We start from the raw sequence: 15,371 nt of genomic DNA on the forward strand, positions 1-15,371 counted from the left end.
GAGGCACAAACAGGACATCCCGTGCCCTCGCCAGTTTAGAAACCGCATACCGCTAGGAGCTAAAAAATATAATAATAGCCTTACCATAATCTAGCCTTATGAATGGTCAGATTACTGTACACATGTGCTGGATATATTGAAATATATTCTATAGAAATATATAAATTTCTATGAATGCATACAGTATGCAATGCAGTGGGTAATAAGTCCTGAATATGTCAATATTTGCAATGAATTTATACTTATACTATATCTAAATGTAGGTTTTTGGGGCTTTTTACTCAGAGAGTTATGCATCTCGTATCAAAATAAAAATGGCCCTCTTTCTCAGTCCAGTAATCACATTCATAGTTTACAGTGTAAACTGGAATGACCAACATTCTGACAGTTGCTCTCAAGGATACAAACGACACAAAGATTGACTCGTTATTTCACTTTTAATGAATAAAATCTATAAGTTCGTACAACAGGAGGAACTCACATGGGGGACAGCTTCAGATTTTTCACCTTCTCTTCTGCATGCTCGTCAGACACACCGACATGGCAACCCAGGGCCAGGAGAGTCCTGCAAGGAAGAAAGATATGAACCAAGACTTCCTGATATGTTTTTCACCACAGGACTATCCACACCTGCTCAGAATGCCGTAGAACGCCAGGGCAGGAGCTCCCCAGTGGATCATGAGATGGGGGTGAGGTGAGTCACAAGAGTCTTGCAGTACTCACTTCACAGGCCTATGAAAACCGTAACACTGTAACTTACCAAGCTGACCACACACAGTAATGCTAAAGCGGTTACAGTGTTGAAATTGAACATCAGTTTCATATTTTGCTTGGATATTTCTTCTTCTTTTTTTCCCCTGCTTTGTATAATGGATACCTACTTTTCATGAGTGACATGATAATGACCAGGGAAATACAAAATAAAAACTTGGTAAAAAAAGAGCTGCGATGGAACCTATTACAAGGCGATATGGTGTAGCGTGGAACGGTTATCAAGTGAGGCGGGAGAAGAGCCATTGGCTTGGCTTACAAGCCATGAGCCATCTTCCATCAAATTCAGTCATTTAGAGTCAATCAACAACCATGTCTGGCCTAAGAAGTTCACAGGAAGCCCATCAAGCCATATGCCCATTAGTGAAATCCCTCCCATGACATAAATCAAGTCGCTGGCACTTAGTTTGGTAGCGGGCACTCGAAGTAGAAGCCAAGTTGTACATTTCCCCTGATGTACAAAAAAGTCTCTCTCTAATGCACATCGTCAGAGCAGAATCGGAATTGGCTTTTCGTGACCTATGATATGACCTTTGACTGTTGAGACTCTCTAGTCCAAAGGTAATGGCGGTCCGCTAAGAAGTATACTGTAAAATCGATTAGTAATCCTTTTCACATCTCTGAGGGGGGTGCAATGACTTAGAATCTATATGCAAAAAAAGTGTCCAGTTTCCAGTGTCTCCGTGTCTCCGTCTATCACACACACCATTAAAATGTGAGAGATTTAATTAAAGTAAAGACTTCAGTCGTGTCTGACGCTCAAATTCAGGTCACAAACGCATTTTCGCATTTATACAGCGCTCCGTTACATCTGATCTCGGTGTCTCCTGCTGGTAAGCCCATTCCTGGTATTATGGAATTCATTAAAACGGACAAAGTCGTCCCTAACGGTTTCAAATTGCGACTGAAATTGTGTATCTGGATAGCGGTGAAATTGAGTTCACAGAATGTGACACTGACTGTTCCGTCGACGGTTAGCAGTGCAGTGCAGGAGTGACAGTGTGGTGTAATGGTTTGGGAATGTATTGAGCTTTAACATTTGTGCATTAGATTTCCAGTAGTACGGCTGCTTTTGTACTCTTGAACAAGACACTTAACTTGAATTGCTTCGGTAAAAATATCCAGATTTATAAATGCATTTTGTGCAGAAAAATCATTTGTGTAAGTCACTCTTGATAAGAGTGGCTGCTAAATGCTGCAAAGTAATGAAAGTGTAAGGGTCTTTTCGATCAAATCGCTTGCAATTGTTCAACCCACAAAGAAAAAATCTATTCTGTAATAAACATTTTTGCATAAATCCAGTTTATCTCTTTTCAGACACTGTATCCTCCATTGCAATAATCAGAGCATACGCTCCCTGTCGACTACTGAAAATCTGCTCAGTTTGTTCAATGTGACACTTGCGACAATAACATCTTTAATCTGAAGATTAATCTTACAATTAAACACCATGGCATTTCATTTTTAATCATACACATGCCACGCAATCGCTAGCATTAAGTAGCAAATTATCACATTGTATAATTAGCGATTCCTTCTATTAGACTTTAAAGGAACAATACAGGCCCTTGTAGGAGATAACATCTCTAATTATTAATAAAGCTGTGATTACAGAGATCAATCTAAAATCAATTATAAATACATCCAATGATCCATTTTCTACTTCTTACTCCTGGTCAGGCTCCTGGGAGGACTGGTCCCTATCCCAGCAGTCATTGGATAGCAGACAGCAATACACCCTGGATAGGTCACCAATCCACCTCAGGGCTCACACATATTCATTCACACATTCATACCCCAAGGACAACTTAGACTCTAATTAGTCTAATTCGCATGTCTTTGGACTGTGGGAAAAGTACCCGGAGGAAACCCATGCGGACACAGGGAAAACATCGTAACTCCACAAAGAAACGTCCTCGGCCAGGAACTGGACTTCAAACCTTCTTGCTGTGAGGCGAAGGTTCTACTCGCTAAATGTTAGCGGCAGTATTGACAGAGCTGAATGGTTGCAGGGTCAGGGCACAGAGTGCACCAAGCCATGACATCAATCCCTCACCCCATAGTACTTCTCCTGAGCCACTCACTGCAGTGAAATCTAGTGCTTCTATTGGATCAAAGCACAACTGGTTTCCTTCTTAACACTGAGCTATGAAATTGCTTTCTCTCCTATAGAACAATATGAGTTTGAAAGCCAAAGCTCATTTCAATAGGCTAAATTGAGCCCTTACTGTGAAAAATGATTAATTACTGAGCAAATATTGTCTGAAAGATTCTGAAACATTCAACGTGTTCAACAGGCCAAGATTCAAATCCATTGTATAGTAGCTTGTTTCCCTTGTTGTGGAATGTTATTTCCTTTCTGAAAGCAATGGACTGTAGAAGCTTACTTCAGGGTTTCCAGTGACATCTGCAGGTTGTAACTGCGCTCTTGTTCTGGAAGCTTGGAGAACTCCACCAGGCAGGGGTGCTGTCTCTTGTTGTCATCTCGCACCTAAAGGTACAAGAAAAAAGGTTAGAGATTATCTGTTTTCTTAAGCCATTTTAATTGACTTAATAATGAATTCATTAATAATAATAATTAATGTCTCTTGAATTATTGCAGTCTCTCTATAGTGGTCTCTAGTGTAGTAGTACAATTCTGTACCACTCTTCAGCCTTGTCATAAACATTTATGTATTAGGGAATGGTGCTTGGAAGTGAAGCCACAACAATCCCATTGTTAAATGTGAGAGTGACAGGTGTTGGGGAGCTGTGTGTGGCTGCAGCAGAAGTCTTAATTAGCAGTGTGCCTCTCCAGAGCATAGGCACAGAGGCACCCCTACGAGCCTGAAGAAACAGTTTCCCCTGGGAAGGATGGAATGACAAATATGTCCGTAAATTAGGCTCTCAGGACATCTCTGCACGTGGTGTGTGTGTGTGTATGTGTGTGCATGTGTGTGCATGTGTGTGTGGAATTACATTCTACCTGATAAGCCTTGTCATTTTGTGAAAGTGAATGAGCATGAAATATGGAAGTTCACACAATAATCACATTACCAGAATGTTACCCACAAATTGATTACTTGTAGCACTGCATTGGAAATTCAGCTCAAGTACAAAACAACCAATACATTTTGTTTAGCACATTCAGTGGTGATAATGGGAATATACTTCTACAGTATAATTATAATGGTTACAACATTGCTGTGAGATATTCTGTTCAGAAAGCTGCCATCATTTTTCTCGAATAAAATTTAGCTACTTGATTTAAATCAATAATAATAAACTGTCTAATTATTGATATTTGTGTTGTGTTTCGTGTTTTGTATTTTTTTGTACTGTACAGTGCTTTGAGTGTGGGAAAAGCACTTCACAAATAAAATTTATTATTATTAATAATTATACCCAAGCATTTCATTTTATGTGGAAAAGAGCCGGCAAATTTTCCAATTCCGTGTCTAAAATCCAGCTTGAGTCCCTCCCTGCAGGTCCAGAACTCTGTCCCACTGCATAAGGCGAGCCACTTTTATCAGCCCATTGATTACATTCTCGTCACTGAATCCCCCAAGGAGCGCGTGTCGGATTTCATTCAGCGCGCACTTAATGCAAGCGCTACACGAGAACATGCCAGGAGCCATACTCCCACACTAATGACGCAGAAGCTGTAATGAAGCTCTGCCAACACTGTGCCGACTGCGTGCCTTTCTCGCCCGTCCTCTCCTCCATTTTAAAAACGAATGCTGGTGTGCAAGAAGCCGGAGCTTAAGAGCAGCCTTGCGGGGGTGTATCACACATGATACCACCTTCTATCAACCTGAGCCTGGATTCAATCAGCATTCTGCCTTCCGCTTGGCTGTCGACAATTAAATGCATGACAAAAACAATTTGGTGTTTGAACTTGCCGGCTGTGCTTGTGAGGAAAAAGTACATTCTTTACTTGTTTGTAAGTCAATGTCAAGGACGTTGGTTTCTCCAAGCTCTGCTGTCCATAGGCAGGCTGGTCTGTTGGCCTAACACACAGCCTTTGGCTCAGGCTCTGAGGCCTTCCCAATCACACCAATATAAATCTCTCCTGGCTGGTAGTATAGGCAATACTACTACGCCCCTCCACCTCATCCATAACCCCTAAATCTGGCCTGGCTCGCCAACCCTGTCACCCCACCAGCCAAATTTCTTTGGCTAAAGGCGATGGCCCAGGTCCAGTGAAAACCCCTTATCCTGCCCCACTGTCTGTTAGCGACACGGCTCCAGTAGGTCTATCATCATTCCCGCCTATGCTCCTAACCCCTCCGGCCATCCACTGCTGGCTGGCTGGCTACCCCCTCTCCGTCGGACCGCTGAGTAGAGACAGGCTACTTCTCATGCTGATACACGCCGCCTGTTGCGCTCAGAGTGGCTTCAGGCCTTTGGTTTCCTCCATCATTTTCGTTCTTGTTGGAGGAACATCTGGGCCGCCGAAAGGCAAGACCAATTGTGACACTGTTTTCCACTACTGAAAACACTGCTTGTTTTACAGCAAGTGAATGTTAAGCTTGTCTCTCAGTATGAAAATTATGAGTAGCCATTATGAAATATACACTATAGTATATGTTATAATATAAGTACAATATGGATGTTTGTTACGACATTGGCTCAGCTGGTTGGTGCCATGCATGCCAATCACCGTTGGTGTGTAAGTGTGTGTATGAATGGGTGAATGAGAAGCATCAATTGTACAGCGCTATATAAATGCCAACCTTTTACCATTTGTTATGGTCATGTGATTAGCCTGGCCTGATTTACCCCCAGTATAAGGCCATATGCCAAACAGCAACTAACATAATGAAAGGGACAGAGACTGCATTCCCTAGGACTTTGGGCCAAAAGAAAATGTAAGGAATTAGCAGCCTAAGTAGCCCGTAAGTAAGTACTCACAGTCCCGTACGTCCAGCCAAGTTCAATCTTATTCATGACCCAGAGCTCGTGGATGTTCTCGGCCAACTTCTCCCGGATCCGCTCCAAGTGAGGGGGCAGAACGATCTAACAAACAAGACCGACAACACCAGAGTCAGGGCCAGCCCTGGGACGGGGTCTCTGGGCGGCGCTAAGACGGAGTCTTACCTGGCTGGTGTCCACGGGCGTGGGGGTGAAGGCCGCTTGCGTGAGGGACACGGTCGGGCCTAGCAGGTCGCGCATCCCACCGTGGTCCTGCTTGTACTCCTGGCTGTGTTCCACCCTCAGCTTCTCCCGAGGCAGCACCGCCTCGAAGCAAGGGGCGTACCCCGGGGGCGGGAGAAACTTGAACTCTCCGTGCCGCCCGCCCAACAGGAAGCGCACTCTGCGAGCAGGAAGCGGACACGGAGGAGTTTATAGTCATTTGTGCTCGCTGTTTGGACAGGCTGTGAGCCAGTGTACCTGAATACTGCTGTTTAATGTGAAATTGTAAAAGGGCATTTCTGGCTCCGAGCTTAGCTTTTTCTAGTAGGCCAGACTAGAAATCTCCTAATTGTGTCAAATTAAGAGAAATATTTGCTTAATGCAAAAAAGAACAACCATATTCTCCCTGTGTGATTTAGATTAGTGATAGACAATAGGTTATTATCTATTGTCTGTCATTTGAAATCGAATTTATTGACCAAAATATCTCTGTGTGAAACCAATTTACTCCCCACTGTTGTTTACTCTACCCATTTTAAATACTTCCACAAAATACTTCCTCCAGCTCCCGAAATTTTCTGTAAGCAGTCAGGCTGTGTCTGTAAAGCTCGCCCACCCTAGTTTTGTGAATCGGATGCAAAGGTGCTTTTCGTGTCCCTGCAGATGGCAAAGATTTTCCGGCAATTCAATTACTAGTGGGTAGTGATATATGGCTGCAGACAAAGTGGGCATTTCTTGAACGTGATCCATAAATTCAACACCGAATCCGCCATTGTCTAAGAGCCTCAGTCCTGCGATCATCCACGGCACTTCTGCAATCCGATTAGCCTCCCTTTGATAGATCAGCCACACAACAAAACCAACCAACCAACCCTGCTCCTCTTACTGGGTCTTCACAATGCGGCTGCATCGGACAGTACCTTTCCCAAGTCAGCAGTATGGATGAAAGCAGAGTAATACGAAATCAATACTAAAACAATTAACCTACAGCTTCAGGGAACTTGTGTAATTGCATTATGACAAAGTATACCCCATTCATGGCAGTCTGTCTGCTCTTGTGCTAAATTTTTTCAGTGAGATATTAATAATTGAACAATTATTGGACAGAGTTGAGCGTGTGATTAAGTACCGAGGCCTAATGGCCAAGGCCGAAGACACATCGAGAAGCCAAAGAACGCTAATGGAGGCCCCGGCGTTTACGAGGCCCAATAAATACCAGGGCGGAAAAACACTCACTTCACCCCCGCCGAGAAGCTGGTGACGGGGAAGAAGAGCCCGTCGGAGTTGAAGTTCTCGAACATGCCCTGGACGGGCTGCCCGTTGATGCGGAAGGAGATGCTGGGGGCGCTGAGGTCCAGGCAGCAGCTGACCACGTCGTCGGCCCGGAGGAGGTGCTGGTTGGGCGAGCTCACCGTGCGCGCGATGCAGCCTGTCCGTACACGGGGAACACAAGCACAGCCCGGAGATCACCTCAAACAGCCGCGGACGGAGATGAAGACACGCCTGGCGTCAGCCGCGTCTCTTAAAGAAGCCGACGGGCCTGGTTTATGCCGATCGTGTGCTGTTTGCTTTGGTGAAAAATGAAAAGCCGATAATATATGTCACGGGAAGCTTGCCAAGAGTGGGATTTATCTCCTTGTTGCTCCTGAAGCAAAATATCAATATCCTCCACAGGAGGAAGGGAAATATACTGTACCTCACACTATTTTCATGGCTCTCCTACCCAACCCTGGTTTATACACGGGAATCTAGGATGAGTGACATAATGCTACCAAGTCAGGTCATCCACCCAGCTTCCCAACATACATTTACTGCATGATTCAAATGACCTCTGGCTTTTAGATTTGTCAAACTGTGATAATGTTGTTCATATAACACATTCCTATATCAACAGCATGCTGACTGTATTATGTATTTGCGTGATCCAGGTATTCTGTATTAACATATGCCCTTCAAAGCTATTTGAAAAAACACTATTATACAATGTAGGGCAGCAAATGCACGCAGTTGTGTATTGGGAATGACTCGCTCCCTTACCTCAGACCTCCCCATCCACGCCCCCACAGAAATGCCCAATGTGTTTTGACAGTACCTACCCCCCATCACTAAAAACAGGTATTTTGCACACTTTTTATAGTAGGATGAACTAGCTACACAGGCAAGCTCAATCTACCACACAAATTGAACTGCATTTGGAAATCTTCACCTTGCCATGAGCTTTGACATGCATTTTGAGTACATTTAGCAAAACTTTCTGATTTATATTGAAAGAGGCCATCAATGTCTCTGTTAATATTTTTATTGAGAAAATAATATCCTCATTGATTAATAAAAATGTGTACGAATATTCCATGATCACTGTTGTCCTCACTGCCAGAATTTAAGTAAAAAGCAGCACACAGCTGTGTGGAACATACACAGCAGCGTATGCTACCGATTACTGCTCTCCCAGCTATGCAATAACATAGGTGTAATCTATATGAATAAGTATGCCATCATGTAGTTTCCCTTAGCAACAGTATTTGACACATTGGCCATTAACCTTCACATGTATAAGCACTTTGGGTGGGCTGTGTGTTTTGAAACGTGGCCAAGCTCTCTTCTTCCGGTGAGGTTCTGTGATTGGCTTTCTCACACTCCTCCTCTCTCACAGCGCGTGGGCTCACATTGGGACCGCAGCCTGGCAGGAGGCTGAAGACCGGGGCGAAGGCAACGCTCCGCGGTCGTGGCGCTTTCCTTAATAGGACGTACGGTGAAGTGTCAGACAGGCCTGCAGAAGGCCTGACCTTTATACGCTCTCAGGCATCACTGATGCCCCCGACTCTCACCACTTCCTTAGAGATAATAACCGCCAAACAACCGAAACACTTCCGCAGAGATACGGTACGAAAGACTGAAAGTCAGCAAATACTTATAATACTGTACATATTCAAAGCTTGCCGCTTCTGACTTGCAATACATATACAGTACTGTGAAAAAGTCTTAGGCACCAGTATAACAATCTGTACATATAAGATTCTTTCAAAAATAATTCAATGAAAGGTCCTAAATAAACGTACTATACATTTGACATAACATTTTAGTAATTTGGCAGAATATTTAAAAACTGAATCAAATCACTATTTTTTGGTGTTAAAACTACATCACTTCTCTGAGATAGCCAACGCTGTCCTGCAGTTCTATAAGACAATCAGCAGGGAGGTCGTTCCAAGCATGTTGGAGAACTTGCTTGAGAACAAAGTCTTCTGCAGACTTTGGTTGGCTCCTTGCTTCTGATCTCAGACAGCCTTGATCAAGTTTTTGGGTAAAAAGTAGTGAATTGCTTACAGTAATATGTTACTTTTTAAAATTAAATACAAAAATGTCTCTAAAATTGAATCTTTTGGAAAATGAATATTTGGAAATCTCAAATGTATTCTTTTATACTAACACACACAAAAAATAAACATATATATAATAAAGTCTAGGGTGCCTAAGACTTCTGCACAGTACTGTATACATACAGTACTTTGAATTTCAGCATTTAGCAGACACTAATCCAGAATAACATTGTTTCCATATACAATCTATTTATACAGCTAGATTTTTTACTGTGGCAATTCAGGAAAAGTACCTTGCCCAAGTGAAGCTCACACCCAGCATCTTTGAGTGCTATCATTGTAATACACCTCAAGAGAACTGTAAACCAAAATCAGTTCTTTGCTGGTGCTACAGTATTGTATATCTTTTACAGTCCTATGAAGGTACTGTCAATAAAGACAGTGTATTTGTATAGTAAAAACACAAAAATGGTACCATACCAGAGACAGCAGCGAGATTAGCAGGGGGCTGCACTGGTTGATAAGCGACTTGTAAGGCAGTCCTATCTGTGACTCACAGCAGCACTCACTTGTATTTTCAGCGTAACCAAGCTTAGTGTTGAAAACAGAAAAATACACACAAAAACCACACCTGCAGTAGACACATGGGCCAGGGGCCAGTTGCAGCAGCGATGAATAAGTAAGACCATAGTTGTAATATCTAGTTTTAATGCAAATCTAAGAACAATAAAAACCTGTTGCACCACGCAACATAATAAGAACATAACCCTATGCATGAACTAAACATTTATGCAAGCCATTGACCAAGAATAATTGTAATTAATAATGTTTCAATGGCAGACCAATTTGAATATGTTGTAGAATTGGTTGAAACTTTGTCTTCTTTGTCTTACTGTAAACCCTTTTGTTTGGTAGAAAAAGACATGGGTTTATAGCCTATGGGGAAATTGAGACGTGCGTTCTACATGACACAATATTGGATGCAACGGTTACAGGTTATGTCTGTTCCAGTTCAGTGATTGGACCAATCAACATCAACACAATCTTGTACATTACTTTACAAAGAGTTTCTGCCCTACTAGCCAAGTCTTGTACATGGTGTAACCAAATTTAGCCGCTGTTGTAAACTAACTAGTAGCTACTAAAACCGCACAGTGAGCTAAAAACCTATTCCAACTTAAGGAAGAACTGAGGAAAAGCTGGTGCAACCCAACCCAGGTCCCTCCGTACCTGACCAGAGGTGAAGCCCGTCGAAGCTGTAGGAGTAGAGGTCGTCGCCCACGCCGTTGCCCCCCCAGCCCTCTCCGCCCCCGGGGTAGGGGGAGTACCCGTCGGTGGTCGCCCAGCCGACGCGCAGGTGGGTGGGCTCTGCCGTGACGAAGGTCTCCACCTGGTCCACAATGAGCTCGTAGTACCACTTCCTGTACTGGGCGGAGCCTTCGCTGATGCCCAGGAAGATGTTTGGCCGCATGCTTTCCAAGAGCAGGAAGGAAACATGATTATTCATGCACTGCAAAACCCAAAGAATAAGCCAATCTCAACAAGCATTTGAGTTTTATATTGAGACTTGCTTACTTTTATGCCAAATAAGACAAAACCATTGCCAATGAGGTAACACAGATTGACTCGTTTCAAAGTTTGCCAATGGAAACAGAAAATTTCAGTTGTCAAGCAAACAGTAACTTACAACAGGAGATATTTTCTAGAAGATGTCAAGTTTTTACAGTATGATGTATTACAAGATGAAAAAAGTCTTGTTACGACAGTAATTATTTGCAGTGAGCATACAGAAAAAACTGAAGCTTGCATAGAATAGTGTAAAAGTCCAAAATGTCTATCTATAGCAGAGGTGTCCAATATTATTCAACCCAATTATTCTATATTATTTTAACCCAGCACTACGAGACCTGATTCAACTAATTAAATAATCACAGTCTTCAATCAAGGCCTTGATAAGTAGAATCGGGTGTCTTAGCTCAGGGCTAAAACAAAAACCGGCACCCACACCGGCCCTTTTCAGACAAGATCGGACACCCTTGATGTATAGTTTGAAGGGTGCAGAGCCGGTTGTTTTGAGCAGCCAGCGAAGTGTGAAGGCTGACAGGGAACCAGGGGAGGGCCGGGCACTGCGGTACCTGCTGACGTGGTTCACCAGCCGTGTCTGGAGGAGCAGGTCCCGTCCTGGCAGCAGGTTGTCACAGATAAGATGCTGGTTGGACCGCACCGCCACGCCGTGACACACACACAAGGAGCAGAGAACGTCCAGGACCTGACACACACGATGCATGTTAGTACATTTCACAAGCGTAATACATGCAGTAACCACAGTAATGCACTCTACAGGTACACATCTGCACACACACACACACACACACACACACACACAGCACCATACACCCATACATTAGCAGCGCATCACCAATGCGATCAAGAAGTTTATTTCCCTAGCCAGCCAGTGACAATAGGACACACACAATTGAGTAGTTGAATTGCATTATTCATGAAGCATCTCACAACGAACACAGTGCACAAAGCACACATTCAAGTAGTGTACTTCAGTAGAAAAATTGGGCACAGTTAAGCATAATCACTTTGAAGTACACTACAGCATTTGCCATCAGGAGCAGCGCAATCATCCATTCTATTTAAATCTCATGGTAATATAAAAGAAGAAAATAATTTTGCTATATTTGGTAAAGTGCTTTATTTTTCAGAACATAAATAAGTCCATTAGCTATATTTCTTTAAAGTGTGATTATAGCAAATATAAGCATTTCATGTGCAACTCAATCTCCAGCTTGAAAACTGCTATCCGTTCAAAAATAACGAACTGAAAAGGGTACTGTTTGAATAAAATAAAAACATCCTTTGCATCTAAGGGTGGCGTATTTGCGATATGAAATGAGCACAGGGGAAGGTGCATTTATCTCTGAGCAGGTGTATCAGATGTATATGGTTTTATCGTAATTTTTCCGGAGTGAGGTAGCACCCACTACCCTACAAACGTCCTTGACCCTCATGTTATGTTATGATTTTATGACGGCTTTTCTGTTCGGGGTCAAATTAACCCCAACAGTTTAAATAGACACAAAATGTTTGTAATGCAAAGATTTTGACACTTTGCGTGTCACATTCTGATAGTCTCCCAAATGACTAGCATTTTATCTCTAAATATGAAGAAATGTGAAAAACATCCAATTTTAGAGTCTGAGTAAGTTTGACACCTCTCTGGGAAACTGCCACCAGAATCATCCACATAGAAATCCGCAAAAAAAAAAAAAATGGTTGTATATTTTCGTACATTTCTTACAGCTACAGACAGTAAAAATAACCTCACATCTTTTAATGCAAAGTTGGTACATGCCTTTTGAAAACATAGCATTATGTTTATTGCATGTATCTTCTTTCATCTCACCAAATTAGAAAATTAGAAAAATCCTACAATATCATGATGGAAAAAAGGTTAACTGGTTTTTAAGAGTCAAAGATTCAAATACTGATTGGGGTCAAATTGACCTCAAACATAATATGAAGGCTAAAGGAAAGGCTTACTGTATGTGTAAAGCTAAATGCGTTTCACACCTCATCATCAAAATGAGAATCAGCTCACTCCTTTACATTAACTGCATGTAACTTTGTTATGTTTTAGTTTTTAATTGAGCTAATTGTGATTATGACACTGCCCCTCCATACCTTGTGATTCCGCCCGTGCTTGTCCAGGAGGGAGATGATAGACTTAATGTGGCCCTCTTTGATGATGTTGAGGGCCTCTGGACTTTCCACAAGAACGCAGTGCAAAACCTCCAGAATCCCTAAACGTGGTCAACAGACAGGACAGCAGATAATCACACACACAATTGGGCATCATGTGGCTCCAGAAAACAGGGGGAGAAAACAAAAGGCCTAAACGCTCTGTTACTTCAGTATTACTCTGGCATAATACCGTAAGTGAGATGAACGCATAAGATGTGTTTTCCCTCCGGCTAGGCTGGGATTGCAGTCCCGCTCAGTTTCCCTATGAGGGGAATTAGCGGTAGAAAATAACAGAGCCTGTAGGACTCTCTGTCACAAGCCAGCCAGTGGGGGCCCAGAAAAGCCGTCTGTTGCCATCTGACTAAACTGAGTGGGACGGGGCTGGCGTTCTGAGTCACCCAACCAAAAGCAACTCGGGGGAGGGTTATTTCCCCCCCCCTTCTTCTTCTGCCATCCAGTGACTCATTCCTATTCGACGAAGCCCATCGCGCTTCTGCGACGGAAAAAGAAAAGGCTTCCCGTCAAGCTAACTGCCAGCGAGCCGCATTCACGGCGTTTTTGTATTGAAACTTTGCAGTCCTTTCACACAGAGTAGCACTCAGATCAGGAGATAGAGGAGGGCTCAGGCGCACTTCTCCCCGTAATTGACCCGCGAGGCAGAGCTCTGAGCCCTGCTGCAGAGCTCCAACAGGCGTTTACTGGGCGGCCGCAGCCGCCCGCGGTGCAGGGGGGGGAAACTTTAGCGTAGGGCCAGCGGGTTACATAATGCGGCTCCCAAAACTGAGCCCGTTCCCCGCCGAAAGCGGGGCCGCCCGCATCGCGGAGAGAGCGCTCCGTACGCTCGGATTTCACGGTCCGGCGGATTTAAAGAGATCGGCCCCCCTCCACAGCTGTCGCACGCCCACTCCCCGCGTGGGGGCCCAGGCAGTGTCGCTCTCTCTCCCCCCCTCGCTGACGGGAGCTCCCGCCCCCCCACCCCCACCCCCCACCCCCCCCACACACACACACGTGGGCCGAGAGTATCCGCAGGAGCGCCGCACGCGGAAATAGATAGCGGAACGAGCGGCCTATTTCCGCGCTGCCCACGTTCCCTGCGGCCCGCTTGGCTCTTCAACATCGACGCAGCGCTTTGGTTTTTTTCCGCTTGCCGATGGAGAGCTCGAGTGTACAGTAATACAGGTCCTCACTGTATCCTGCGCGTGACCAACACTGTGGTTCTATCCCATACTATTAATTCTGGAACATTTTATTTTGTTTATTAACAGTAACAAAATAAAGCACTCTGTTTACCATATAGAATGCTATGAACCATGACAAGAACCCCCAACTCAACCCCCAACAAGCAAAATTCACTTAGTGTAGGAGTGGTGTGTATGAGTGGTGACCTACAACAGCACAGATTGTTTGTGGGGAGGGTCCATTTTGTGAGTTGATCCATTAACATTGAATGGGTTTTTACCAATGTGGTAGGCAAGTCACAATACGCATTGTGTAACAGGGTGGAAGTCACGTGGTGACTGCAGTGGTGATGTGGGAGACCCATTTGACCACAATGAAATGTGACTTAATACGCTTCATGCGTATATATTTTCATCCTACAAAAATCATCCCTCGTGTGGGAGGCATATAATAAGCCGTGCGTACTGTTTACTGATACACATGAGCTGCTAACATATTCACACTCACAGTGAGAGTCATAGGCCTGCGTTAAATACTTAATTGTATTGGATTCAAATACTTTTCTTTACTGTGCCTGTCTGGTGTGTTGGAACCTATGAAACACTCAAAAAATGCAAACCCCACCTTCTGGTCGTCTTGGTTGGCTCAGTTGCACCAGGCAAGACCAGTGGGGCACAGAAAAGTCATTGAATGTAATACAATTACATATTTGACCCAGGTCTGGTACCGTCTTACCAACCGACAGAAGAATGACTGAACAGGCCTGTGTGAGCACAGAGCCCTATGCAGCACAATCCAGGAAACAGGCAGTTGTGTTCAGGGGAGTTTCTCGGGCCCGGATGCACCAGTACGTACCAGATGAGGCCTCCAGCCTCTCCAGCCTGCTGATCAGCCAATCCAAGGAGCCGGAAAACTGAGCGCAATTCTTCCTGTTCCCCCTTATCAAAGCCGCTGAGGAAGAGGAGAGGATGATGAGGATTAAATAATATCTTCACTGCAAAACATAAAGAATAAAACAATCTTAACAGGTATTAAGTCTTGTATTTAGACTTAAAACCTATTATCTTTTAGTTTTTCGTTAAATACAACAAAAAGATTGCCAATGAGGTGAGACAGTTTGACTCATTTAAAGATTTGTCAATGTGATAAGACAATTACACTTGACAAGCAAAACGTAACTTAAAACAAGCTAATATCTTCTACTTGAGAGAAAAAAATATTGTAAGTCAAATC

At 43.7% G+C, this 15,371-nt stretch overlaps 1 protein-coding gene across 1 annotated transcript in view; it reads right to left on the bottom strand.

Annotated features, from left to right (window-relative positions):
- Positions 1-15,371, bottom strand: part of LOC133121743 (ryanodine receptor 2-like) — a 174,010-nt gene that overhangs the window by 66,654 nt on the left and 91,985 nt on the right. The window contains exons 17-25 of the mRNA XM_061231182.1: positions 14,994-15,089; positions 12,900-13,018; positions 11,342-11,475; positions 10,437-10,678; positions 7,123-7,315; positions 5,851-6,067; positions 5,665-5,769; positions 3,159-3,262; positions 482-565 (exon numbers count right to left, since the gene is read on the bottom strand). Coding sequence (XP_061087166.1) covers positions 482-565; positions 3,159-3,262; positions 5,665-5,769; positions 5,851-6,067; positions 7,123-7,315; positions 10,437-10,678; positions 11,342-11,475; positions 12,900-13,018; positions 14,994-15,089 — 1,294 coding nt within the window. The remainder of the gene's footprint in view (positions 1-481; positions 566-3,158; positions 3,263-5,664; positions 5,770-5,850; positions 6,068-7,122; positions 7,316-10,436; positions 10,679-11,341; positions 11,476-12,899; positions 13,019-14,993; positions 15,090-15,371) is intronic.

Source organism: Conger conger, chromosome 2 (assembly GCF_963514075.1).
Source record: "Conger conger chromosome 2, fConCon1.1, whole genome shotgun sequence".
NCBI lineage: Eukaryota > Metazoa > Chordata > Actinopteri > Anguilliformes > Congridae > Conger > Conger conger.